Source organism: Juglans regia, chromosome 14 (genome assembly GCF_001411555.2).
Source record: "Juglans regia cultivar Chandler chromosome 14, Walnut 2.0, whole genome shotgun sequence".
Taxonomy (NCBI): domain Eukaryota; kingdom Viridiplantae; phylum Streptophyta; class Magnoliopsida; order Fagales; family Juglandaceae; genus Juglans; species Juglans regia.
Window position 1 is genome coordinate 2,298,329 of NC_049914.1, and position 27,579 is coordinate 2,325,907.

At 36.8% G+C, this 27,579-nt stretch overlaps 3 protein-coding genes and 1 long non-coding RNA gene across 5 annotated transcripts; 2 read left to right on the top strand and 2 right to left on the bottom strand.

Moving 5' to 3' along the window:
• The first annotated feature begins 3,606 nt into the window (after window positions 1-3,606).
• LOC109015063 lies at window positions 3,607-4,684 on the top strand. Its single transcript, XR_004798234.1, has 3 exons — window positions 3,607-3,653; window positions 3,839-3,922; window positions 4,591-4,684. It is a non-coding gene; the product is annotated as an uncharacterized LOC109015063 (long non-coding RNA).
• Window positions 4,685-6,764: 2,080 nt separating this feature from the next.
• Window positions 6,765-7,655, bottom strand: LOC109014759 (beta-1,3-galactosyltransferase sqv-2-like). The gene has a single exon (XM_018997265.2). The coding sequence runs from the start codon at window positions 7,653-7,655 to the stop codon at window positions 6,765-6,767; it is 891 nt and encodes a 296-aa protein (XP_018852810.1).
• Window positions 7,656-12,678: 5,023 nt separating this feature from the next.
• Window positions 12,679-18,617, top strand: LOC109016666 (serine/threonine-protein kinase D6PK-like). Of its 2 annotated transcripts, none has more exons than XM_018999056.1 (3): window positions 12,679-13,169; window positions 14,142-15,637; window positions 17,624-18,617. In XM_018999056.1, the coding sequence occupies exons 2-3, from the start codon at window positions 14,190-14,192 to the stop codon at window positions 18,501-18,503; spliced, it is 2,328 nt and encodes a 775-aa protein (XP_018854601.1). In that variant the 5' UTR covers window positions 12,679-13,169; window positions 14,142-14,189; the 3' UTR covers window positions 18,504-18,617. The 2 variants fall into 2 exon arrangements, with proteins under 2 accessions (XP_018854601.1, XP_018854610.1); XM_018999065.2 differs by lacking the exon at window positions 12,679-13,169 and adding an exon at window positions 13,285-13,398.
• Window positions 18,618-21,721: 3,104 nt separating this feature from the next.
• On the bottom strand, window positions 21,722-27,356 carry LOC109016656 (nitrate regulatory gene2 protein-like). The gene is made up of 4 exons (XM_018999048.2): window positions 26,058-27,356; window positions 25,612-25,796; window positions 23,961-24,184; window positions 21,722-22,790 (listed from the first exon to the last, which is right to left on the bottom strand). The coding sequence occupies exons 1-4, from the start codon at window positions 27,217-27,219 to the stop codon at window positions 22,004-22,006; spliced, it is 2,358 nt and encodes a 785-aa protein (XP_018854593.1). The 5' UTR covers window positions 27,220-27,356; the 3' UTR covers window positions 21,722-22,003.
• Window positions 27,357-27,579: the final 223 nt, after the last annotated feature.

Sequence of the window (27,579 nt, forward strand, 5' to 3'; positions counted from 1 at the left end):
AAAACTTTTTCAAACTTTTAGAAAAATAATATTAAAGAATTATATTCAAATAATTTTTTATTTTTTTTTAATATTTTTATTTAACTTTTTCTCTCTCATTTTTCAAAATCTAATAAAATACTTTAATTTAAATAATTTCATTACTATTCAAAGAGTTATGAGATATTCTAAGAATACTATTATAATCTACATAGATCATGTATATCCTCTCAATAGAAATTAAAAAAAAATTAAAGAGAGAGAGAGAGAGAGAGATTATAGATCCAATCTAAAAATATTAGAGATATTTGCAGACATGCCACATAAGAATAAAAATTCAATAACACAATCTAATTAATTATTTTTTCGATTTATGGGTTTCGGCAATGCAATGCAACGCAACGTACGTAGTTGTTTCGCTCAATGAGAAAATGATTCTACGAGGTCATCAAACTCACCGGACTTGAGGAATGATAAAAGGGAATAAACAAAGAAAAGAGAGGGAAAGTAGTAAAAAAAATAAGTAAATAAAAAAGAAGTAGAATAGCCCATATTCCAAATGAATGAAAGAAAACGTGACTGGAATCAATGGATCATGGGACATACAAAAACTAAATATTGCAATTCATATTCAAACATGTTACAATGAGATTAATATACATGCTATATATATAGCTCTTTAAAAAAAAAAAAGAGTATAAGATTAACAGGGATGAAGCCAAGAAATTGCAGTTAAAGGAAATCAGGTTAGATTACAAATTTTTTAGGGGCCATAGTTATTTTTAAAAAAATCTACTAAATATTTATCTTCCAAAAATACTATTGAGACTGTAATTTTATTTCTTCCTACACTAACCTTTGATTTTTGTTTGATATGCTTTGCAGTGATGTGGTACCCCAAGGCAGATGATGGGATGTGGCTTGGAATTCAGTGTAGGACGAAGGTTGAATTCAATTAATTTTGTTGTTTGTACTTCCATTCAACGCTCATGGATTATATTGTGTGGGATATAATCCATGAGCGTTGGATGTTTAGTCATTTGTCTATAGTCCTACTACACATGGGTGTAAAGTAATGGAAAGTTTTTTTCCTGAGCCTCCTAGTTGATTACTTTGAATCCCTTCATTCTGTCATTAAAGATAATTCAGAGGACCACACTCATTCAACCTTGATAATTGGTAATGTGAGAAGAATCTTTGTTTGGACTTAATATCTTACTAATAGAATTGGCAATATATTTGGAACTAGAGAAATTTGTTGAGTTAAAATCTAAATTGGAAGTTCTTTTATCTACTTTCTTGTTGCTAGTAATCCTTTGATTCATCTGTCAGTTGGATGGTCATTTTGTTTGTTCTACATGATCCTTTGATTTTTCTTAAGCTGCTATTGCTGCACTTACACATACTGTTTTTTCTATAATTTGCTGCACTTGCGCATATACTCTTCAATAATCACTTTGTTATGTTTGTTTTTCGTTTCCAGTGTGAATATTGCCAGTGATGACAGCATTTCTATTTTTGACACCGGCCCTGGAATGGATGGCAGTGATGAAAACTCTATAGTGAAGTGGTGTGTGATATCAGTCTTCCTTCACAAACTCTCAAGATTACTGTTCGGCAAATAATTTTCCTCTCTTCTTGGCTAAAACAGAAAGTTTGGGCGCATTGGAGGATGGATGGGCAAATTTTTGATATAATTTATAAAGCTTATATTTGCATTAAGAGTCTTCTAGTGGCACGCTAGTGAAATTCACATTTTTTTCCCCTGAATCTTCATTAAACTGATTGAGTAATTTTCTTGAATTGCTTTTTTTGTTTAATTGTGATTCCTTGTAGAATAGGGAGACCTCGAGAATTGAGAAAGGCACCTTTCCTAGAAATGGGAATGAATTGTAGTCAAAACGAAGGAAAGATATAGTAATCTTTGAGGATCCCAAGGGGTAGCATAGTTTGTTGGGGGTATCAAGCCTCGTGACCTCGAGGCCAACCTCACTCATCCATAAAAAACAGAAATAAAAAGAATTGGCAAGGAATGCGAAACCCTCGAGGACCTGTACTCTACGTTGGTTGTTTTCAGCAAATCTTTATGGCAGTGAGGTCATGGGTTCTAAGAATAGCATATAATGCTAAATCAAAGCTGTAGAGATTCATTAAGTAATTACCTGAAAATGTTATATCTGTAATGGTCTATGTTTATACAACTTTCATTTACTATTTCATAGTCAACTACAATGCAAGTGCTTTTTAATATAATCCAATTTCCACAAAAGGTTGACATAGTTATTTTATCTTATTTTTCTGATTTGTCCATGGCTAATATGTTCGTCCATCCTATTTAGGGGAAAGATGGGTGCCTCCCTTCACAGATCCTCAAAAGGACAGGCAATTGGGGGAAAACCTCCATACTTGAGGGTAAGATAAAAAACAACCTTGTAGTACTTAGTGCATATATATGCATGTATGTTCATAATTATATAATGTACACATTTGGGTAGATTAATCTCTATATTTGTGTATACACTTTGTTGTATGTGTATCTTATGTGTCCCCAAATGAAAAGCATGCACGTATATGTTTGGAGATTTTTAATTGTGAAAACTTTATGGTGTGTTTGTCTAATATATTCAGATACAAAGAGGAACTTGCCCATAGATAATGTCAATAACTAATACAAGCTCACTCAAGTTTGGAGGTTATATATGATTTTTAACACAATTTAGTTCTCTCTTTTACACACAAAAGGAACATCATGAATGCCTTAACTAAATGGAAGTTATAAAGCATAATTTTTTTTTTTTATTGGTAAACAAGCTTTTATTGATAATAAAGATGGGCAAGAGCCCAAGTACATGAGACATGTACAAGAGCAATGCCTAGGCATGATGTTCTAGTGATACAAGAAATTAGTGAATGTTCATGCCATTAAAACCAATTAAAATCGACCAATGGAATAAAGTATTGTGTGGGATATAATCCATGAGCGTTGGATGTTTAGTCATTTGTCTATAGTCCTACTACACATGGGTGTAAAGTAACATGTCTTAACATATAGATAGTCTAGTTTTTTTCTGAGCTAGATTGACAAAGGCCATATTATGTTTGTTGTTTACGGTCTATGTCTCTAACACCTACAAAATGTTGGAAGATGTGTGTTTAAGGTAGATGAGGCATGCATTGTCCACAGAGACCGAAGCCATCATGGGGCTTCTTCTTGGTAAAGACCAAGTGGTCATGTTTAGTCATGATGTTCCCATTTCTGATATCAAATTTGTCGTTTTTAAATTTTTGTTTTATCTACAGCAAATATTAAGTGTATGCTTGGTTGGTTTGGAGACTCCAATTGGAGTGGAGCTTGAATGATTGGAAAATGTCAGACTTGGGTTGTTTATATATGGTTTTTTGTAAGCCAATGTAATTATAAATGATGTGTCGGATTTTTGAATTTAAAATTGGGGTTGCACATAGAGTTAACACTGATCTATTCGGAGTAGATCAGTGTTATGGACTGGCAAAGTGAATGCTTGTTTATTAGACATATATTTGCTTGGAAGGTTTGAACCAAAAAATGCTTTGTACTTTTTTCAGATGTGTTGAGGACTCAGGCAATGTATCCCCTTTCGGACTCTGGGTTTGTCGTGCTGATATTTTCGAGCTTTAGTGAAGATGACGACAAGGTATGTGTTAAATGCAAGGTTATTCAGGAAGTAGCCTTGTAAACAAGCTCTTTTCCCATTCTGCCTTGGGGTGATTTTAACCGTGCTGTGTGTATGAGTATTTGGACCTAAAAATGGGTATATATACAATCAGAGTTTTCCTCTTTTATCCCTTTCACTTATTTATAGTGTGTTTTTTTATCTAGTTTACGCAATTTCTGGGAAGTTGTCTGAAGCTGCGCATTGAGTTTTCTACCCCTGTGCAACAAGTTTGATGGCCTACTTATACAGTAAATTCCTAATGCTCAATCTTTTTTTTTTTTATAAGTAATTCCTAATGCTCAATCTATATGTTTAACTTGGGTTTTCAACATATATAGATCAGAAAATTTTTTATTGATGCTCATAGCTAGGCATTTACCAAGTACACGGGACATATATATATACTTTTATTTCTTCGATCCGAGAGAGAGAGAGAGAGAGAGAGAGAGAGAGAGAGAGAGAGAGTGATTATGAACACATTAACTCAAGGGGGTAGGGAGTTGGGGAGGAGTGAGGAGAACCATAAAACCAAAGCCATAAGATATGGTAAGTGTGAGACATACTCATTTTTTCTTTCAAACAAACAATCCCTTGAATTAGATCGCATCAACTGGAATATCTAGAAGCCATAGTACAATAAACATTCATAGTAGGAAAACTGTAACTATAAAATGACATAACAGAGCAGTGAAACTATATTATAGAAGCAATGGGTGCACCTCATTTAATTATAGTCAATACACAAACCATGAATGAAACTCAATCCCGAATACCAAGTTCAACACTAACGTCCTTGATACTGTTCAAATAGTTTTCAATCTCAAATTTCATTGGTTATTCTTCTAGTCATAACCTAATCAAAACTATCTTGATTAAACTCATAACTGATTTTTTTTTTTTCCTTAATGTTGTGCAGTTTGTTGATATTGTCAAATACAAGGATGAAGAGTATGAGAAGTGTTGTGCAATATATATTTTCCACGTAGCATACCCCCAAGTCAAAGACGATATGCTTGGTTGTTGGGTGCTAAAGGCGTGAACGGTCCCACTTAAATAGAGTTCTCTCTCCTTGGTAGTGGAAATTGGGGTGGATAGTCTATTGCAACTTGATTTGTTATGACCGTCGTGGTTATTTATTATACTAGATGTAGCCCAGTTTGTACTTGATATGAGAATATAATATACCACCCTAGTGCATGTATAAATACATGAGTTTGGATGAGTATTTATTACTTGCATGAGTTGTTGGTCAAATACTTGAATGAATGCAGCAGAAGTCGGTTGAATATTGCATTTAGGAACAACCAAAAACCAGGCCTAGTAAGAAAATGAGGTCAAATGGTATCCACTGAATTTAGTTTTACCGGCAATTTTATGTCAGTAGCGGTGAATTTTTTCGCCAGTAAATTCGTTAAGCAGACGCAAGGGGCCATTACCAACGATGATCAAATCGCTGCAAACATTTCAATCCCGGCGATTTATTAATCGCCGCTAGTTAATTTACAAACGGTCTGGATCTCTTACAGCGTCTTTATGATCACTGGAACTGTGTGCCACTTAAGGAACAAATCAATTGGCGGCGAAAAACTATCGTTGTGAAACTTAAATAGCATCGATTATTATATCGCCGTAAAATAAGTGTATAACGAAATTCTAATTTCCCGGCGATACTAGAATCGTCGTAATTTAAGATTTAGCAGCGATTTGAGTAGCGCTGGTAAAGGGTTTGCAAACGAACAACTCAATCCCAGCGATGTTAATATCACTACAGAAGTATCAATACCAGCGAGATATAAATCGCCGCAAAATGATCTCGAAGGGAAAGGGTAATTCACAGCGAACTTTTATCGCTGGAATTGGCATTTTTAAATAAACATTTTTTAGCAGCGATTTATTAATATCGCGGCTAAAGAAAATTACCGGCGATATTTCAATTTTTGGCGACGGACAGAGATCGCAGGAATGATTTTTTCCCAGCAATTAATGGCAGCATCGTCTCTTCAAATTGCGGCGATTATATGAGCTGGAGGCGGCGAACAAATTTCGCCAATAAATAACTTGCAATGACGGCGAATTTTGACTTCCGTTGGAGTAGATCTAATATGAGACTTTAATACCGACGAAATTCCAGCGATTTTAATCTCGCTGGTATAGGCATAAGGCTACGTAAACAATACTTTTGCCAGCGAAAACGTATCGCTGGTAAAAGTATTGTCCCTTGTAGTGAAGCTAGAACAACTTTCCGTAAAATAACAAAAATGACTATATATTTCCACAAATTTTGTCGGGACTAAGAGTATAAAAGATGTCATATATTGTATTTGGAAAATCATGATAGGGATCCCGTTGGGAGATCCTGTTCATTTTTCCCGCTCCAATTTTATTTTTCTTCTTAGGTTTTTTTTTTTTTTTTACGTAGTGATTTTGAGAATGTTGTTTAATAATATTGTGAATTTTTAAAAAAAATATTTAAAAGTGTTTTTTTTCACATAATTTTTTTAACACTTTTAAATATTTTTAAAAAAATAAAAAAAAATACAATATTATTAAACAACATTTTTTTAATCACTAGATAAAAAAAAAGGGGAACGGGATGCTTGAATGGAATCTCCCAGTAGGATCCCTAGCATTGCCCTATGTATTTATATATTGTGACAATCTTAATTTGGAATCAGGTGATCAGCTAATTCCTCTAACTTAACGTACGTATTATAAGTTGCTAAATCCTAATTAAATTTGATTCTGTCGCGCGCGCGCCACAAAGAAGAAATACATGTAACACGAACTTAATTCTCATGTAATTAAATGATCATGTGATGGTAGAATCAAAGACGATGGCTAGCTAGCTGCATGTAAACTTAATGCTAATTAATTGAACTTTGAAGCACGCACGCACAATTGACAATATTATCAGATAAAGAAGGGATCGATTCATAGAGGCTTTCTTATAACGCATGCATTTGAAAGGTGGAAGGAATATTATTTTCGTCAAGTCATTGATTGAACTTGTAACGTCGGCGCCGATCGAGACGACGCGACGCCCCTGCAGAAACTTTTGGAACGTATTTACAAGAATATAATTACATCATTTTACATATGATAGAGTTTGGAACGCTTATTCATGAGTTCTTTGGTTACATTGAAAAACTCAAGCACATGCAGCCATTGATCCCACCTTTTTAATCGATGAACAGCTACCGTTTCTGGTATAAGCTCATGCGAGCACCTGCCGTTTGTTCCCGGGTAGTCATACATTGCCGGCTTGTTAGAATATCGGTTCTTTGCCTTATTTCCCATCTTCAACCATTTCCCAACCAATTTATCTTCAGGGCCATAGGTGTCGTTTTCGGGGATCTTAGAATTCCCTATCCACTCAACAATGTCCCACGACAACAAAAACCCCATCCCCGACATGTAATCCACGAAAGGATTCTTGCTACTGCATGGAATTACAAATCCATAATACATGTCTAACCTAGGCAACGGCTCGAGGGACAATGCCAATGGTGCAAGCCTGATGAAAACATCATCGTCTGCCTTCATGACATAGTCATAACGCCTCGGAATGATGCGTGGGAGGGAAGAAAAATAAGTGTAGGTCTTGCCGCTGTTCATGTTCTCGGTGCAATTGAGGATGATAATGTCATTGAAACGAAGGATTTCTAGAGCTATGAATGCTCTTTGCTCAGCTTTTGTGAGGTTGCAGAAGATAAACTTCATGTCTATATCGGCTAGGGGAGATGCTTGGATCCCATAGACGAGGCGAAGGAAATGGCGGCGTTCATACTTATCCGGGCAGGTTAAGATTCCAATCAAGAGACTGAACTGTTTATGCTGCAAATCAGGGGTTTCAGCAAGTTTGGATTTGGCAATCGAAGGGGATGCAACTCGGGCGTTGAATAAGACAAAGGAGAAGTATAGGAAGAAGAATAAGAGGAAGAGAGAGGGAAATACGACTAGGATTAGCTGCCTCCTTCGCATTATAACTTACAGATCAATTGCTAATTCAAAACCTGGGATATTGTTTTTGTAATGAGTTTGGCCTAGACTAAAAGATCACAGTTACTTGATAAAATTGTTGAGGGGAACTTCAGGTGGGTGGCGATCAGGTCCATGCTTTGCATGTTCATGTTTTAGCTGTCAGTCCGCCTCTTTTGAGAAACCGTAACGCATAAAAGTCATGCTTTTCTACATGTCAAGAGAGGTGCATTTTGTGATTTTACTCGCGCGTGCTGTCTTTGCGAAGATCAGTTGCTTAATCTGCGGGAAGTATTTTGAAAATGAAAGAAAGAAACGGATGATTAATTTAACAACCACGTACACCATGCATGCTCAAAATTATTCGTGCAGCGGGTTGAGATAAATCTTTAGGGTGCTTGCTAGCTCTCAGCCTACTCTCAAATAACTTTAACGTTATTCATCAACCCTTTCGGTTGAGACCCATATATAATTCTGCAAGGCAGAAAAATGCTAGTGGCCCTAGGGGATGGCACAATGGTTAGAAGCCATGAATTTTGACCAAATATTTGACTGAAGTAATTGAATATACAGTAACAGGTCCTACATCGGATCTGACTTATGAAGCAAGCAACTGGGCTGCAGAAGCAGAAAGGCTCAGCAATATTCTGTGTGTCTGGAGATGTGTGTGTAGGTTACTATATATGTCGCTAAAGAACTTCAGTCTTCGCCATCGGGTTTTGGGCCTTAAAAAGGGTATTCTTTCATGTGTTTATTGGGCCAGACAAGCTTGAAAGCTTGGAAGTCAAATGAGTAAAGTGATTTGTTTATGTGTAAAACTTCGGGCGTATTTGAGTTGTTGGTGGCTAAGCACACTATAAGCAGTGCGCAGGGCCCTGGTTTCACCCAAAAAAACTGTCGATTGGTCCCATTTCAACAGTAAACCAAATATATAATTGCCAAAGGTCGTTGGTGCAGATGCCAGAACTTGGCATTTGAAGTCAGTTTCCAATGTCTCAGGCAAAAAAAAAAAAAAAAAGGAAGGTCAGTTTCCAATGCGGTGTTTTTGTTCTAAAACCAGGGTTTGGGCTCCCAGCGGCCAGCACCACTTGGTTTGCTTTCAAAAAACACAGCCCAGCCTTCTTTTTTTTTTTCCCCTTTCCTTTTACAGCGAAATACTAAAGTGAGGCAGCCTGACCAAAAAATAACAGAAATGAGGCAGTAGAAGTTTCAAAAATCCCCGGATCCCTATTCCTAGAAGTTATGAATTTTAAGTTCCAAACTTAGTTTAGCTCAAATTAACCTTCCAACCTTATTGATTATTTTATATTTACTATTATTCCTCTCTCCTTTTACTCTCTCTCTCTCTCTCATCAAGAGGAGTAGAAATTAGAAAAGCAAGGCTATGGCTCCTCATTTGGTGCAGTGTTCACAGCTAATAACTGAGAACACTTGCCTGAAAAAGCCTTTTTTGTGGACCAAATTAAAGAGAGAAAGGAATCATGAAAGAGCCCACCTTTGAATGCCCCTTCCCCCTTTTCCTAATTCCAACACCAAAAACCCACACTTTCAAACCTCTAATTTCCCCAACTTTACAAAAAGCAAACCCCACAAGAGAGATTGCAAAACTCCTCTTTCTTTTTATTTTTCGGAAATGGGGATATAATCATTTTAATCACCAACTAATGTGAACTTCCGTGGGATTAGAGATCTCACATGACACCTTATTGTCCAACTGATCGTGACCATCCACGACAAAAAAAAAAAAAAAAAAAACATTAGAACCAATCATGATCCACATCATCCATCTAGATTCTTGCCACGTCATCATTTTCTCATCTCGATTACTTTGATAAGAGAATATTTTGCGGCCATGTCATCTGATTTTTTGGCGTGTTATTTTATCTCCAAATTAGGACACCATGTAATTTGTGCTAAAACTCGGGTCCCTGAGGGTGCATTGGAGAGAGAGAGAGAGAGAGACAAATGCATTTTTGAGTGCGGCCGCATGTTGGATATTAGTCACAATTCACAAACTTAATGCTTTGACTCAATAGTTGGTCAAGTTTGTTAGGTATATTTTTCTTGGGATCCGGATTATTTTGTTTTTATGAATATTTTATATAGTAAAATTAACGGTTGCACGAAATTAGAGTGACAGGACTTTACAGTTTACATCCAAACCACTTCCTCGTAATATCAGTCTCACCTTCTGTTTTTTTTTTAAATGTTTTAAATATAAATTGACGTAATTAATATATATTAGATTATAAAATAAATTTAAAATATCATCTTAAATTATATTAATTTATAAATTTATTTTATAAGATATTTTTATGGGGATAACTGTTTTTTTTTTTTAATTATTACGAAAAGGATTGGAATTGGGCAGAGTTCATGACCAACTCAAGTTAAACGGTACGTATTTGCATCCTGCACAAAGCACACGCATCGCATAAGAAGTCATTTTCACTTCAGTAAACAAGGAAAGACCTCGTATTTTTCATGAATGTGACATGTCATGGTGGGTGGCTCCATTATGCTAGCTTGGATATTAAACATGATGGACACTGACTCATGGTACATATACACATATCAACATGATGGAGTCTGATTACATTGTTAGTCTCGTCTCGTCTATCGTTTAGTTATACAATTCAGATGAAATATTTGATTGAAAATTAAATAAAATATTATTTTTAAAATTAAATTAATTTAGAATTATGAGACAAACAGAAAAGGAAGTGTAGTAGGGAGGCAGGAAAAATTGTCCTGAGCGGTTACAGAGAGGGCGGGGGGGCCATTCGGTGAGGGAACTTTTCTCTTCCCCATCTGATTCTATATATCATTCGTCGCAATCTCTTCCACTCCTAACCGATCCTGACGCTGTCTTCTTTGTCAATTATTTGACTGCAGACGCTGATTGACCATGCATGCGCACTCCCTTCCCTTCCCTTCCCTTCCTTTTCTTTTCTTTGAAATGTCCATTCTGACCTTTCTTTCAGAGGGGAGGAGGAGAAGCATTTGCCGACGTGGCATTTTTTTTTACGTATTTTTGAAACTTTAGCTTTTATATACTAATATTAATGCTCTGGGCGTATGATTTCTTTGTTCTCTGATTAAATCCACGCGCCTTTTCATGCCTTGTTACTGCTAGTTTCTACCAATAAGATCCAATTTAAGATCTTATCATGTGCTCATGCAATGCTTTTGAAATTCATTTAATTTCATATCATATTATATAAGTTGTCCATATTTTTACCTTTTTTTTTTTTTATAAGAATAATCAGTACTATAATTAGAGATGATAAAATAAATAACAGAAAGTATCGTTATTTTTTGTTACAATTCCAACAAGTAACTTTTTCGTACCGACGACATTATCATAGACTCACTCAAAGGTTATCAATTTGCTTTTGTTAGAGCATGTAGGGATTATGAAGAAAAACTTTCTTAATGATTATAATCAAGTGTTTTCCAACTCAATAAAATCATATGTATGCAAAACCAATTGGGTCCCTCTTTTTCTCCCTACCTTGTTTGTTTATTCATTCTAGTTAAAAACTCAGCATAAATCATTACCACCTTGGTAATTACACATTTTTTAGTATGTTAAACAATGAATTTCCTTCAAGTCCTTTTTTTTTTTTTTAATCTTGAGATGTTTAATAATATTGAGGTATCGTTTGATTATACAATAAAAATTTAGTTAAAAGTTGAATAAAATAATGTTATAATATTATTTTTATTTTAAAATTTTTATTATATTATATAAAAATTTAAAAAAATTATAATGATAAGTTCAGATTTTATTTATTTCTTTTATATATATATATATATTTTTTTTTTTGGTTATGTTCGTAGCCACATCATTTGTTTATCATAGTATATTGCACCCACTTCTTCAAATACTACATAAGACCTACGGTGGTGGTCAAGATAATAATTAGCAATTAGAGTAAATGGGGATTCCACAGTGAGAAGTTCAAGTGGGTCCACTTTGGCCAATAAGGTGTCACCACCTTTCATCCTTTGTGTTCACATCACGGTGCTCCCAGTCTCTATTCACGCGACCCATCTTCTAATAAATATTCGTTTAAAATGGAAAAATGAGAGAGAGAGAGAGAGAGTGTGACGAGAAATAAAATTAGGACAAAGCGATTCTGATCATGTCATGACTCATGACCTTATGACTCCCTACAACTTGAGCCTTTCTAGACGCTCCATTATGGAGCGTGACAATATTTTCTTTCTTTTTTTCTCGCAATATTAAAAGCTTGTTATTGTTGGAAGATTCAGTATTTTCTTGATAAATTTAAAATGTGTATTAATTGTTACCATCCTCATTATTAAAAAAAATATTTATTCTTCCTCTTGCATATTAAATTACTTCAATTATAATAAATTCTCATAAGTCACAAATATATGTATTTATGTTATTATAAACCATTCAATTTCACTTACAAAAGTTAACAATGACATTCTTGCTCGATAAAAAGATGAAGTCTTGAATATTTATTAATTTTTTTAATTATTAATTAATTTATTTATTTATTTATTAAAAATAAAACTTTTAACCCTTGCCTAACAAGTGGCACATGGAATGGTCAGTACTAGTGTGAATATTTTAATGATACAATGATGAAAGATCTGCAAAGTAAGAATTGTAACTGAAAATCACATGCATCAGTTGGATTTTTAAAACATATTTAAGAAACAATTATAATATTTAAAAATATAAGGTGAAAAGATGTTATAAGGACGCACACGCACCCGCTAGTGCGCGTGGTTACAGCATAAACCAAAAGTGAAGCCCAAGCCCGATCCGGGTGAACGGTCCAGGGAATCACGGTGACTACACATCAAACATAAACCTTGAAAAAGAAAGTGTAGCTCAAAGAAGGAACACAGCTGGTCCCGCCCCTGGGCCCACCCGACCCACATCACCATTAAAAGAAAAAAAATAATTAAAAAAAATGAAAAAAAAAGAAAGAAAAAAAAAACAAAAAAAAAAAAAAGAAGAAGAAGAGAAAGGAGAACCCTCCGTCTCTCTCTCTCTCTGCATCTAGCTTCCTCTTTGATATCTCTCTCTCTCTCTCTCGCGTACACAGTGTTGCACATGAGTGTGGCTGCAAAAGCAGTACCACCCTCTACTGCTAGAAAAGAAAAAGCTGAGAGGAGAAAACCCACATCAAGAACATCGAGAACATTAAAAACCATCACAAAATCGCTTTTATACTTGGCAGAGCCACCCCCTATACCCCCTATACCTTACCTCTAGACACAGAGAAGAGAAAAAGAGAGTGAGAGGATTGATTGTACTTTGGTGCGAGAAAAAACAGTGATTAAGAAGCTCGAGCAGAGCTCCCCCTCACCGCTCGACTCGAGCTTTACAAAAAAAATTGTTGTTATTGATTTTCACCATCTTGTTATTTTAGTTAAAAGAAGAAGAAGAAGAACCATAGCTTGTTTTTTTTGTTGTTCTAGGACGGGGCGTCTCATCCATACGGATTCCGATTCTATTGTGTTTAATGACTGGTGGGTTCTCTCTCTGCTTTGGGAATTTTAAGTTTTATTGATTTCTTTTGCTTTTCTGGGACTTCGAGATCTTTCTCTGCTCCGCTCCTTTTTTTTTTTTTGGATTTCAGATTCCATGCCTGTCTCCTCCTCCTCCTTCTCCTTCTGTTCTTGTAATTTTCTGGGAGTTTTGCGAAAAATGGGAAGAGGTTATATGGGGAATGTGCTCTAACGTCGTTACGAAAATATGGTGAATATGTCATTTTCTGCTTCTATCAGCTTGTGGGTTTTGTTTTTCCAGTTTTTTTTTTCGAAAAAGATTGATTAGAGTTATTCTGCGAATTTTGTGTGGTATAGTATATCGTTTATGTAATATAATTGATTGCGCGTGAAAACTTAGCGACTTGATGATTTGATGAGTCTCTTATCTGATTTTGGTTGCATGATCTGGTCGGTTTCCTGAGAATTTTGCAATTTGGGATTTTCTGCTATCTAGTTTTGAAGTATAAGTCTCTAAAGGGTCATCGTGGTTTTTGGATTTTTGCTATCATGCTTCTACAAGCTCATTCACATTCCGTAGTCGCTTGCCCTTTCTTTTCTTTATTGTGTTACTATACGTAGTAGTTGAGGTGAGTATCTTGTAATTTAGGATACCAACATTAACATAGACGGATTTTGGTTTCTCGTCTTGTAAAATGCTTTCTTGTGAACCAAATGGAGGTTTAGGCAAGGTATTTAGTTGTTTGTGTGTGCCTCATGGATCTCTTTTGTGTTCATTTATATATGATATCTGTGCTCTTCGTAGCCTATATGATATCTGTGCTTTTTATCAAGTAATGCTTGCATATGGTGGAAGTGAAGAAGTTCTAGGAGAATGGTATTGCATTGATTAGGAAAAAGTTTACATTCACGGGTAGTCCGTGGAATGAGAATGAAAATTATACGGTTTCAATGTTAAGCACCCACTTGACTAAATCTCATTCTCATTTGCAGAGTCATTCGACTAAATTTTTTTGATGTAATGATACACGGTTTAAGAACATGGAGAGGGTTCCAGAATCAAAGGCACTTGCTGGAAAAGTGCGGATTGCCAGTGAAGTCTCAAAGGAACGTATGACTTCAGTAGGAGAATTTGGACAGCTCTCAAATGCATGCCGGCTAGTTCAGCTATCAAATGCACGGGAGGTAGGTCAGCTTTCAAATGTGCGAGAGGTATCAAACGCACGTATAGCCCCAGTGAGAGAATTGGGTCATTTATCCAATGCACGTATGGCTTCTGTAAAAGAAGTGGGTCAGATTCCAAATGTGCGCATGGTGTTGGTAAGAGACGATGTGGGCAGATCTGATTCGAGGGACTCTCAAGATTCAGATTCACCTGCACCTGTAAGAACGTGGAAAGGAAAAGCGTCTTTGCCTGAACATGAAGAACTTGTGCCTTATGCCCTTACATTTTTTAAGGGCAGTGAGAAGTCGTATGAGGAAGGTGGTCCTAGTTCATTTTCTGGTGCTAGTCATCCCCCTGAACCTGTTGATATAGATTTAATGAGAACAGTTTACGTACCAATAGGTCAAAACAAATCTGAAGCTGGATGCTTAATGAAGAGCTTGTCTATGAAGGGTCCTTTTCTAGAAGATCTTTCGATCAGGGTTCCACCTAAGAAACCCGGCCCAGTTGTTCTTTCACCTACTGAGAGTTTGGTCGAGGAACCAAATGACGCGGGTGCATTGTCTTCACCTTTCTCAGTTCCCCGTGCATCACAAAATACAGAAAATTCTCTCCTTCCCGCTGATTCTGAGGAGAAGGAATGTGTATGGGATGCTTCTTTGCCTCCAAGCGGCAATGTAAGCCCACATAGTAGCATTGATAGTATTGGTGTTGTGACAGCTATGAGTGTTGTCAATAGCTGTGCCAGTACATATAGGAGTGATGCAATCATGAGTGATGGAATGCTTAGTTTGGAGAGGAACTGTGAGAGTACAAAAGGGAGCATTAGAGGGGATTCACTTGAAAGTGAAAAAACTAGTGTTAGTCGGGCAAGCGATAGTAGTGGGCTTAGCGATGATAGCAATTGGAGCAACATTACTGGGAGTGCTAATAAGCCTCACAAAGGAAATGACCCAAGGTGGAAGGCGATTCTTGCCATCCGATCAAGGGACGGAATTTTGGGCATGAGTCATTTTAGATTGCTTAAGCGGCTTGGTTGTGGTGATATTGGCAGCGTGTATCTCTCAGAGCTGAGTGGAACTCGTTGTTATTTTGCAATGAAAGTAATGGACAAGGCATCCCTTGCGAGCAGGAAGAAACTGACCAGGGCTCAGACAGAAAGGGAGATTTTACAGTTGCTGGACCATCCATTCCTTCCAACTTTATATACACATTTTGAGACGGACAGGTTCTCTTGTTTAGTCATGGAATATTGCCCAGGGGGTGATCTGCACACTTTGAGGCAGCGGCAACCTGGGAAACATTTCTCTGAGTATGCTGCACGGTATGTCTTATAATCATTTAATTTCCCTCATCTGTGATTCTGTCTAGCACTAATTTGTTATCTGTTCTTGTGTCGCGACCTACCTTCTCATATATGTATATCTTTAGGCTGTGTAATACTATTCCATTTTTGTTTACTTTTCTTTATTTTCAGGGGAAAAGAAGCTTTAATGTTCATGCTCTTGCCACCTTGAGAGTTCTTGAATGCATGTATAATTAGGATTATGAAGAGATGCTTTATTTTTCATGCCTTTGTGGTGGTGTTTCTTGTTTCAAGTGGTTTTCAATGTATACACGTTTGCATTTGTGATGCTCTCCTATGTTACATGTTGCCTCTCTTTTACAATGAAAGCCTCCCTCAACAAATCTGGGTCTCTGTTTTACAATTGAGTCATACTTCTTGCTGCTTTAGGGCCATTTTGTTTCACCACAAGGTTCTTCATTCTTTCATGCTATCATGCCCAACTATCGTGAGTAACTAAGTAAATCATTTCCCTCATCCTGATGAAGTTCCACTTTATGGAAATGAAGGACAATTGTCTTGTCCTCAGTAGTCGTAGGTTTTAATCTACTTTGTCTAACAATCATGTGCTTTCACCTTCTCTATGAGTCCTGAAATCTGTACAGAGTATAGGTATATTTCTGCTGCAATGTATTGCCTACCATGGTCAAATGAGAGCTTAGTTTTGTTTGGTAGCCAATCAGCTTCTGTATCATACTTCTATGTTGGAAGTAGGGGTTGTAGGAACTAGGCCATGATTATGCTTGAGCAACTAGTTTGATCGTCTTTGATCTTCCTTTTAAAAGATGGGTAAAATTTGAAGGCAGAAGGCAGACAAAAATAGAATGATGAGGCTCACCAAGGTAGGTTAGTCATCTTGGGTTGGAGACCTTTATGATATTGTCCATTTAATTGCCTCAGCTTTTGGAGTGGTTTGTAATACATGTAGTATAGCTGCAGATAAAACAAAATGATGAGAGAAGACGTGTCCTATGTAGCCAGCGTATATGATTTTGCTTATTTCCCATCTGATGATGATCCACATTAATGAAACTGTTGAGTGTTGACCTACTTACCCATGTATTCACTGAAATCAAATAAATATTTTAATTAAAAACGGCCCACTAGTTTCTTTAGTCTTTCTTATGTTGCTGATGAGACTATGATGTGGGGACATGCACCTACTTATCAAAAAAATGATCTGGGGACATGCACCTTGGAAGGAGGCAAAGCTAAGCTATGACGTGGTATTAGCTTCCTAATCTAGAAACCTCGTGCTTACCTAATTCCTGCTTTTCTCAATTCTTGGCCCTACATTTCATAGTGGCAGCAATATCATCAATGCCTGGAGAAGGAAAAATAGGAGACTTTTCTGTTTCTTAATAAAAAAAAAAAAAATGATATTATAGGATGGTGTTATACTTGATGGAGTTTGTGAGGGTGTACCAGTGCTATAACAAGACATCTTTACAATTCCAGTCACAATTGTGCTATTCCACTTGAATACCTCTGCTGAACGCTTTCTACATGGGAAATCCTCTGTTTACTGTCCAAGCTCCTGTGAAGAGATTGAAACAGATCTTTTAATTGTTGTAGTACCTTCTACTACAACAAAAAAAAATTCTTCTTATGTGGATCAATAAATTATTCTTCTTGTAAAAAAAAAATGGTTGTAGTTCCTTCTGTTGTATATAAAGCTATAGTTCAGCAAAATAAGCATTTAACCATTTACATTGATCAGTAGCATTTTCATAGTCACTGATTTGCATCCGTCACTACTGTCTGGAATGTTCTCTGCTGGATGTTTATTATAAATTGTTGAAAATCCCCCTCACCCCTTCACCACCACCACCACCACCAAGTAAGAAGTAGCTGATTTAAGCATTTGTCGTTTTGTAGCACAATAGTGACGTGTTAATATTATGCTGCCCTCATAATTATTTTCCGGCTTACAGAAATATAACATTTATTTCTTGGCATTTGCAGATTTTATGCTGCTGAGGTTCTCTTGGCCCTTGAGTATCTTCACATGCTTGGAGTTGTCTACAGGGACTTAAAACCTGAAAATGTGCTGGTTCGTGATGATGGCCATATAATGCTTTCAGACTTTGACCTTTCCCTAAGATGTACCGTTTCACCAACCCTGATAAAAACCTCTTTTGATTATGACCCTTCAAAACGGTCAGCTGGTGGTGCATTTTGCGTTCAACCTGCTTGTATCGAGCCTTCTTCAGTATGCATCCAGCCTGCTTGTTTTATTCCACGGCTCTTCCCTCAAAAAAGCAAGAAAAACCGAAGACCACGAGGTGAGCCTGGGTTGCTATCCAGGACGCTTCCAGAGCTTGTTGCAGAGCCTACCGCAGCACGATCTATGTCTTTTGTTGGAACCCATGAATACCTAGCCCCAGAAATTATAAAGGGAGAAGGCCATGGCAGTGCAGTTGATTGGTGGACATTTGGCATTTTCTTGCACGAATTATTGTATGGTAAAACCCCATTCAAAGGCTCTGGAAACCGTGCCACACTGTTTAATGTGGTGGGGCAGCAGCTCAAATTCCCAGACTCACCAGCAACCAGCTATGCGAGTCGGGATCTCATCCGGGGCTTGCTGGTTAAGGAGCCGCAGCACCGGCTTGGGGTGAAGAGGGGTGCCACTGAGATCAAGCAGCACCCCTTCTTTGAAGGTGTTAATTGGGCTCTAATACGATGCAGCACACCACCAGAAGTGCCAAGACCAATGGAAACCGAACTTCCCGGGAAGTTTGGAGCAGTTGACACAGTTGGGGTTGTTGGTAGTAGCAGTAAAAGGATGGTAGGAACAGACATGAAGTCTGGGGGTAAGTATCTGGACTTCGAGTTCTTTTAGTTTTGGAATACAGGATTGACATGCTTTGTTGTATTGGTATCATCGGTTAATCCAAAATGAAGTTTCATGAATTATTTCATTCTGCAAATGAACTTTAGCTAACCTGCCTCATAACAGAATACTACCAATCCAATTAGAAAATCGATACTTCTATGTCTCATGGAGTACGATGGTTCCACCTGTCGGGTTGTACCATGGTCTGACATCGAAATCATTATAGATGATCCCAAGTTCCCAACCCTAATATGTTAGTAGAAAACTCATTTTCTTGTTAGAACTTGTGTCTCTCTTTTGAGAAGTTATTGAAGCTAAGATTTTCAGTTGCAACTTATAAATAATTTATTTTCTTTATCGTTTTTGGTCTGTTATTGAAAAAGAAAAAAAAAAGGTGTTATTCAAGCAATGCAAAGGAGTTTATTAAGGGTGCATCGTGCATGGTCTGCATGGCACGTATTCATATTTGGACACACAACATAACACAACGAGTTCGAGTTTGTTAATGATTCGCCGACCTTTCTTCTTTAGTGGTGTCGTAATACTGTTACCTTCTAATACAGCGTTGCTGTAACTCCTTGAATTGTTAGCTTCCTTGCATTAAATCACGTTGAAGGTTTGTAGATTAGGCTTCTAAGATGAAAAAAGAATCAATCTTTCAAGAAGCTTTGGATTATGGTCTCTTAGATCGAGTTAAAGGTAAATTACACACAGATGAAACTGCCGCCATTGCAATGCAAAAAAAAACCCATATATGACAAATCAAGATGGAAGGCAGAAAAAGAAGCACTTACCAAAAAAAATGCCTAAACAGAAGAAACATTAGTGTCAAAAGTCCAAAACCCGTGATCAGTGACTTAATTTGTGAATAAAACTTTCAACATCAACTCTTGTCACTTTTCTTCTTGAGATTTGTTGATGACCAAATGCTTGAAATACATACATAGAATCAGAATGCAAGATGGAAAAAGCAAATGAAAGAAAGGTAAATTGCTGTCAGTTTAGAATTCGAAAGTGTAATGCCCCTGACAGTATTGTATTAGAGGGTCCAAGGAAATGAAAGGAAGGGGGACCCAACAAACCCACCCAAAATGATAACCCTTTAATTGGAGTTTCAAACAAAAATCTGTTCATCATGATAAGAAAGAATTGAATAGGACCACAACAATCAACTTTCTTTTGCTTTAGGATTCGTTTATTTTCATAATTATTCTCAATTCATTTTATTTAATCATTACAATTTTTTTTTAAAATTTCACACAAAATAAAATAAAAAATTCAATATTTTATAAAATTTAAAATAAAAATAATATTAAAAAATATATTTTAATAATATTTTATTCAACTTTTAATTTTAATATCAATTCATCTGATCTGTAAAAATAATCGAGGTCTAGTTTCATCAATTTACTTGGGATTTTGGCCCCCTCTCATCCACCGAATGGTTACATGCATTATGCATATGGAATCTACACCTTATCGTGTTACTCTTTTTTTGGCCTTTTTTTTGTAACAATTTACTGATCATGAACTATCTATTCGTTTCTTGAAGCATAAAATGGCCTTTCGGTGATGACAATGACAGCCCGAATCAAACCTACTTTTTATTTTTTCCATTCGAGTAAATCCAAATTGGGTGGATTTTATCATTTTTGAAGCAGACTTTGTTTCTATTGCGTTAATTTATTTAGTTATATATTAAATCACCATAGATGTGATTATTTAAAATTAGAAAAATTTAATATTTCATGTTAATAAATATTGAGAAATATTATTATTTTTCAACATTTGGTGGAATACCTCTAGGGCTGCAAACGGTCCGGTCCGGTCCGGCGATGGACCGAAAATTTTCGGTCCATTATTTTTTCCGACCGGACCGGACCGAACACCCAAAGGGACCGGACCGGACCGATAGCCGGTCCAGTCGGTCCGCCCTCTTTTTTTTTTTTTTAAATAATTAATAAAAAAATTTATTTAAAATACTAAATTAAATTAAGTGACTTATTAATGTGAATTATGTAACAAACTCAATAAAAAAATATTTTATATGGTCAATGATAATAAATTAGATGAAAATTATATTATTAATTTATATAATTACTATATAATTAACTAATTGATATTATATATTTATTAATTCATAGAATATTAACAAGTGTTAATAGTATATTTAAAATTTTATATTGTTAATAGTGATAGGTTAAATGAAGATATATATAAAATATTGTTAATTTATAGAATATTAACAAGTATTAATAATATATTTAAAAATTTATATTGTTAATTGTACAATTATTATATATAAAATATATATAAAAAAATATTTTTTTTTTAATTTTTCATTCGGTCCGGTCCGGTCCGAAAAAACCGTGGACCGTGGACCGGACCGAATGATTTCGGTCCTCTAAAATATGGACCGGACCGGACCGGTCTAAGTCTCGGTCCGGTCCGGTCCGGTTCGGACTGAAACGGTCGGTCCGTTCGGTCCGACCGGACCGTTAATCACCCCTAAATACCTCATTCATAAAACTCTAAAAATCATGTTATAAACTGGGGTGAAAAAAAAACCGATGAACTGGATTGGACCAAACCAAATTGGTGAGTTCAGTCCGGTTCTAAATCGGTTCAGTTTGGTATCGGTTTTAATTTTTTCAAAACCGGTCAAAATTGATTCAGTTTTAATTTTCTTTTTTCTAACACCGGACTGAACTGACCGAATCGGTTCATATAAATATATATTTTTAATTTTTTATATGATTTTTTATATTATATATAATTTTGATATTTAATATATATAATTATATATAAAATAATCTTGGATTATATGTTAAATTACTAATTAAAATAACATTAAAATTTAAAATCTTATATAAATAACTATATATTATCATTATAGTCTATAGTGTTAGTAGTTATACTAATACAATATCACTACATATTATAATATATTATAATATATCACTATATTGTATACTATAATATAATACAATATATTATCATTATATTATTATATACTATAATATATAGCATATTATATATGCTATATATATAATATACCTAAAAATTAAGACCGAAATTGGTAAAACCTGAAATACCGATTTAGGGATTAACCGGTGTAGTTGATTCTTCAAATCTTAATACCAGTGTATACCGATTCAATTCTAAAATATGTCTACAACGAGACCTAATCGGACCGGTTATATCCCTTAATAATAAACTATTCATTACAGAAAGTAGAAGGCGTATATTTATTCATCTGCAGAATTTGTCAATCTCTGGTACAACAATCCCAGCAATTTACTATACAAAGACATTCTCCTTTCCGCCAAAAAAAAGGGCGACAAAATCACAAAATTCCTCGTATTTACAAGTAGAAAAGAACACCCAAAACTAATAAGTAATAACAGTAACAATAATAAGAGCCCGCCAAAAAAAAAAAAAAAACCAGCCCTTATGGATTCCCAATTACCTCAGACACCCAGGCGCGCAGAATGATCGTATGCAATCTATTTGATTGCGTAGGAACGGATGCAGACTGTCTGGAGTGCCTCTGTAAATAGCGCAGAAAAACTGGTTAATGCCTGAAAAACTCCTGGCAATCCCGTCTGAAGATTATTTAGTGTCATTGCTCTCGTCACCTCGACCGCTTTGGAATGCCTCAGCATCTCGTCTTCCACCCGTCTTTGGCAGGCTACAAGTTCAGATTTCTTCTCGGCAAGTGGGTCACGGGCATCCAACATCTGCCCATTTTCAGGTCCGGGATCAGGAAGCCCAATACCTACCATGGAGTATGAATGGTAGAACTTCTTTTCTATGTTTCTAACAGATGAAGCCTTTTTCTCAAGCTCCTTTGATGCAGTTTCAGTACGTTTTTTCATCTTGAGCTCTTCAGTTTGTTTTAAGGTTATTACATGAACAACGTTGACAAAGCTCTTGATAGCTTCAGAAGCAACTGTGTCAGGAACGCGATCAAGGGCAAGCTTCCACTCGTCACAAAAGGCATATACTTCGGAGGTTTCACTGTTGCCATTTGTGTTGTCATTGTTAACCGGTAAGAGGGTGAGCTTGAACCAGCCATGGAGGGAATGGATAAAGTCCCGCTGAAATGTTATAAGGCGGCAGAAACTGGAGTGCCAGGCAGAAACAGATGATTCAAGGTCGCGAGTTGCCTGCCGGTGTGATTCAGAGGTTGCATCACCCTTGGTTGACCGGTTCACAAGGCCCTGAACTTGCTGCACAATGTGGTTCTGAACTTCATGGTACTGGTTCATTAATCTCCACATGTACATAAACCTGCACACAGTATGGCACAAAATAAAGACGTGTCCCAACTTGTCAGTTCATTATTTCAAGCTAGATGCCTACATGCTGCTCATCACATATCCCATATCCCATATCTACTCGCATATGGCACCAAAGCTAAGGTTTTCTAATATAGTTCTAATCGCATGTCTACCAAGAAGTCCCACTTGTACAGCATAGCTAGAAGCTACCACAGAAAGGACCCACAGGTAAGAAACAGAAGGATCTCATATAAAAGCAGTACATGGGACTCTTTGATCATTTGCATTAACATAATTTTAAAAGAATGGCAAAATTAATAGCCAACCAACATTGCTCCTACAAGAGTCATCCCGTAATCATCATGCTATTTATAGTGGCCTTGTGCTTTATCATAATGCCACCATACCAGCACTACTCACAGTTTGGTATAACGACAACAATGATTTTTTAGACTTGGGTTAATCAGCGTCTAGCAACCAGTCCATTCCTCTAGAAACAGACAATTGTGGGTCACACATCACAGTGAAGTCTAGCGTACCTACTTCCACCCATCAATTATGCTTGGCCCCAAAAGGGCCTACAGATTCAACAAAAAAAAAAAAAAAAAAAAACAATTGGAGAGGTGAAGTTAAGGCCACTGTCCAATTTCAACAGGTAATCAGCAACTGAAAAAGTCCAGTACAATAAAGCACATGTTGTTACAGAGGAGAAGAAGCAAGTGGCACAGTGGATCACAATGCTTCAATTAAAGTACCAAAGTCAAGATTCAAACCCTCAATGTGAAAGTTGCTCACTCTAACATCATAGACCATGCGTAATAGCAAAATGCACAACTCTACCATACTTCCTTGAAAAATTCAACAATTTCTTAATTGGCTAAAAATCTTCATTATCTTTCGGCATGTCATAGTGGTTAAAATTTAAAAAACTCAGAAATCGAATTTAACCACATATTCGGTATTTAAAACAAGATACCTCTTGGTATTTAAAACACAAAAATCACTCAATTGAGTTTACGTGTTTATCTTGATCATGTTACTGCCAGCATTAGGAGTGATCCTATCGTCATACACCAACCACAATTTAATGCGACAGTCAATATGTGAATCATTCTCATTGTCATGTCTTTCTATGCACAGAAATAAATTCACCAAAACAAATGGAAAGAGAAGACATTACCCATGACAGAGTTCAACAAGCTGGGGAACAAGATCAGAGTCTCTAAGACCGATGATTGCAGTTGATGTGGTAGAGACAGCCTGAGATGAGACAATAATTAGTGACTGCAGTCTCTTTAATGAAGCCTTGGTCTTGTCTAACTTGATTTCATCCTCTCCTTTGTATTCCTGACTCTGCAGCGTGGACAACTTCTTTTCATGTTCAATCTTCACGCCCTCTCTGGACTAAAATTCATAGATAAATTGTTACCCACATCAGCACTTACTGATTTCAAAACCATATAGTTTTAACAAAAATTAAATGCAACAGCAAATATTCATCATTCAACGTGCCCAGAAAATGAGCATAACCACACGTGAAACCTCGTGCCAATTTAAATCACCTACACTTCCATCTTTTGATAATTTAGACATTACTTGCCGTTCATGATAGTAAACTCTGGGGAATAAAAGCTCTTTGTTGCAGCCACATAACGAAGTCAAGATTTTTTTTCTTTGATAAGTAACAAAGTCAAGAAATTTAATTCCAAAAGTTTCATAGACAATACATATTTTATATCTCTCCGGTGAGCGGACAATTTTTGATAACCCAGTGTTCCTTGTCCTCAAGGGTTCATTAAATACTCACCAAATATTTAGATAAAAAAATTCCATTAAAAAAAAATCAAATGCGTTTCATGTATATAGCAAGTCATGTTGGTGGAAGGCATTGTTGTCATTAAGAGACGAACAGAAGTTAATTAATCTACAAGATTCCCACTGCCTATCAGGTGCATTATCGTCAATTTACACTACATCTCAAAATAGCAAACGAGGGCAATTACGTTATATAGACGGATATTGCGGGAAGCTTACGCTACAAACATGGGACTGCATATCCTAGTCACCAATCTCATTCTATTGAAAAAAATATACATTGAAAAAAAAATAAAGTTAGGTAGAATCATAAGTCGTACTTTTTTTTAAAAAAGAGTTAAATCTATCACTAATAAATTAATTTTTTTTATATAAGTTCTACTTAAGTGAAATGTTTAAACGCCATGTAAAAAATTAATAGAATACTAAATATAGTAGTGGAATGCTTAAGCATTATGTAATCTTTTTTAAAAAGAGTACGATCTATTGTTAAATTAGTTTTTTATCATATAAATCTCATATTTATTTATTTTTTTAAAAAAAAAAATTATACAGTACTTACGCATTCCACGACTGTAAATATTATTTTTTTATTTATTTTTTTTAAAATGAGTGTGCGTTGGCAAATTCTATAACTGCAAATTTAATTTCTAAAAAAAAAAAATCTACAAACTTCCGTCATTATTCCACTCTTGTGTAATTACATTATTCTACGTGGCAGTATCTACTATCTAACAACGTTATATCAATCTTCTATAAAAATATAAAAACTTTAAAAATGTATTTTAAAATATGATTCGTATTTCGCGGTGGTATGTAAGATTTAAAATTTATTTATAATTGAACATATGACATGTAGAGTCTATTTTTTAATTGTCTTTATAGACTTCGCATTACTCTCAAACAATGCTGAATGATAAATAGTCTAATTTTAGAAGAAAAAAAAAAACCCAAAAAAATATTTGATAACGGATTAGTTAAATAATATTAGGGTTATTGAGGGAGAAATTGTTTACCTTGACTTCTTCGTAGAGCTTCTTCTCCCAGGCCAAGAGCCGCTCCAAGGTGGAGCAGAGGCTCTTTGGACCGCCCGGTTCATCGAGCGAGCCCGCGTCGATCCGGTATTTAACCGCAAGTGGCGGTTTAGAGGTCCAGTTCGAGCTCAGGTTGCTCAACACACTACTTGAATGGTACACTGTCTCTGCAGATTATTAGTCAGCATTTGTTAATCAAAAGCTCCTTATCTAAATTTTTAATTCTCAGTTTTGGGTGCTGAGAAAAAATGAGGGAAAATTTGACTGCTCGTGATTAAGTTTACCGGTTTGACAGGGTTTTGGATCGAATTTATTGAGATTTTGGGATAGTTGGAGGGAAATTAATCTTTCCTACATTTTCTCGGTAATTAAACATTTAATTCGAAATAAAATGATTAAGAATTAAAATAAAAGGGGAAGTCTCTCACTCTTCAGCTGCCTGAAGCTCCGATCAAGCTGAGCCCTGCCAATCTCCAGCATCTCCGAAACCTGGTCGCCGGCCGCAGCGGCGTTCTCGAAATTCTCCTTAATAGCCTCCACGATCTCCTTCAAGTCCCTGTGCCTCACCACCATCTTCAAGTTATCCGATGATCTCTCCCCGGTCCGATAGCTCCCCGCAGATGACCCTACGTCCTCCGACTTCATCATCGTCGGATACTTCCGCGGAGGCTCAGGCTCCGTCTCCGCAGCTACCGACGATGCCCCGCCGAAGTTCGACCGGGTACCGATCTCGGATCTCGAATCCCCGTCGCCGTCATCCACCAGTTCTTCTTCTTCGGAAGAGCTAGTGGTGCTGTAATGGTCCCCCCATTCGCTACAGTGAACCTCCTCTCGCTCTCGCTCTGCTTCTGTGGCCGGCTCGGTCTCCTCCTCCCGGTATTTTTTCTCGAAGAAATCGTACTCTCTCTCGGTTCCTTCGTGTTCCTCGTCGTCGTCTTGGTCCAAATCGTGTTGTTGTGGACGGTCGACTCTTCCACTGTGGAACTCGGTATTCCGTTGGTTGAAGAATTCGGAGTCTGGAGGGGAGGGAGGATAGAAGTTCTCCCAGTTCCACACGGAGGACGCCTGGGACGGAGTGCTGGAGTAGGTGGAGTTGGCCTGGTAGGCAGTGGGGAAGAAATCGCTTCGCGGAGAGGAACTAGCAAAGCTCGACTCGGAGAGTATGTGAGGGAGTTTCGGCTTCGGTTTCGGTTTCTTCAACGACGTGGTTCTTCGAGGAGTAGGGGTGGCAGAAGACGAGAGGATGTGGGGGAGCTTAGAGCTGGCGGTAGTGGGAGACAACGAAGGCGGTTGCGGTGGTTGATGGAAGGAAGGGGAGGGGGAGGGGACACGTGGGGGGACGGGATTGGAGGGAGTTGGTGGAGGTGGTGGGTGGAGGAAGACGGCCGGGGTTTGGTCGGATACGGAGAGCGGTTCGCCTTTGGCGAAGGAGTAGAGTGCCGAGCCAGTGAGGCGCAGGGAACGGACGTAGTCTGCGTGCGCCGCGGCCAGGTGGTGGCGAGCGTAAACCGCGTTTTTCATTAGGCGGCGCCGCTCCTTGCACCGCCGCACCGTGTCCTCGTTGTCGAGCTTCGACGCTGCGCAACCCATATATAGTATATGTTGTCTATCAACGTAAATACAAAATCGAATTACAGGTTTTGAGTGGTGTTGCTGGCGGTGGCGAAAAACGAGTGCCTCAGTGAGTGAGAACGAATTGGAGAGAGAGAGAGAGAGAGAGAGAGAGCGAGAGAGAGAGGTGTTTAATATATGGTTGGATTCTGGTGTACTGTGGGATACCTTTCGGTAAACGCTGGCGGTAGTTTTTTTTTTAATTTAATATATTTAAATATTTTTTTTTTTAAAAAAACATATCAATATATTTAAAATGACTTTTTTAATTATTAAAATAAATAATAATAATAATAATAATTTGACCAGCGGTGTAGGACGACAAAGAAGCTTTTCTCT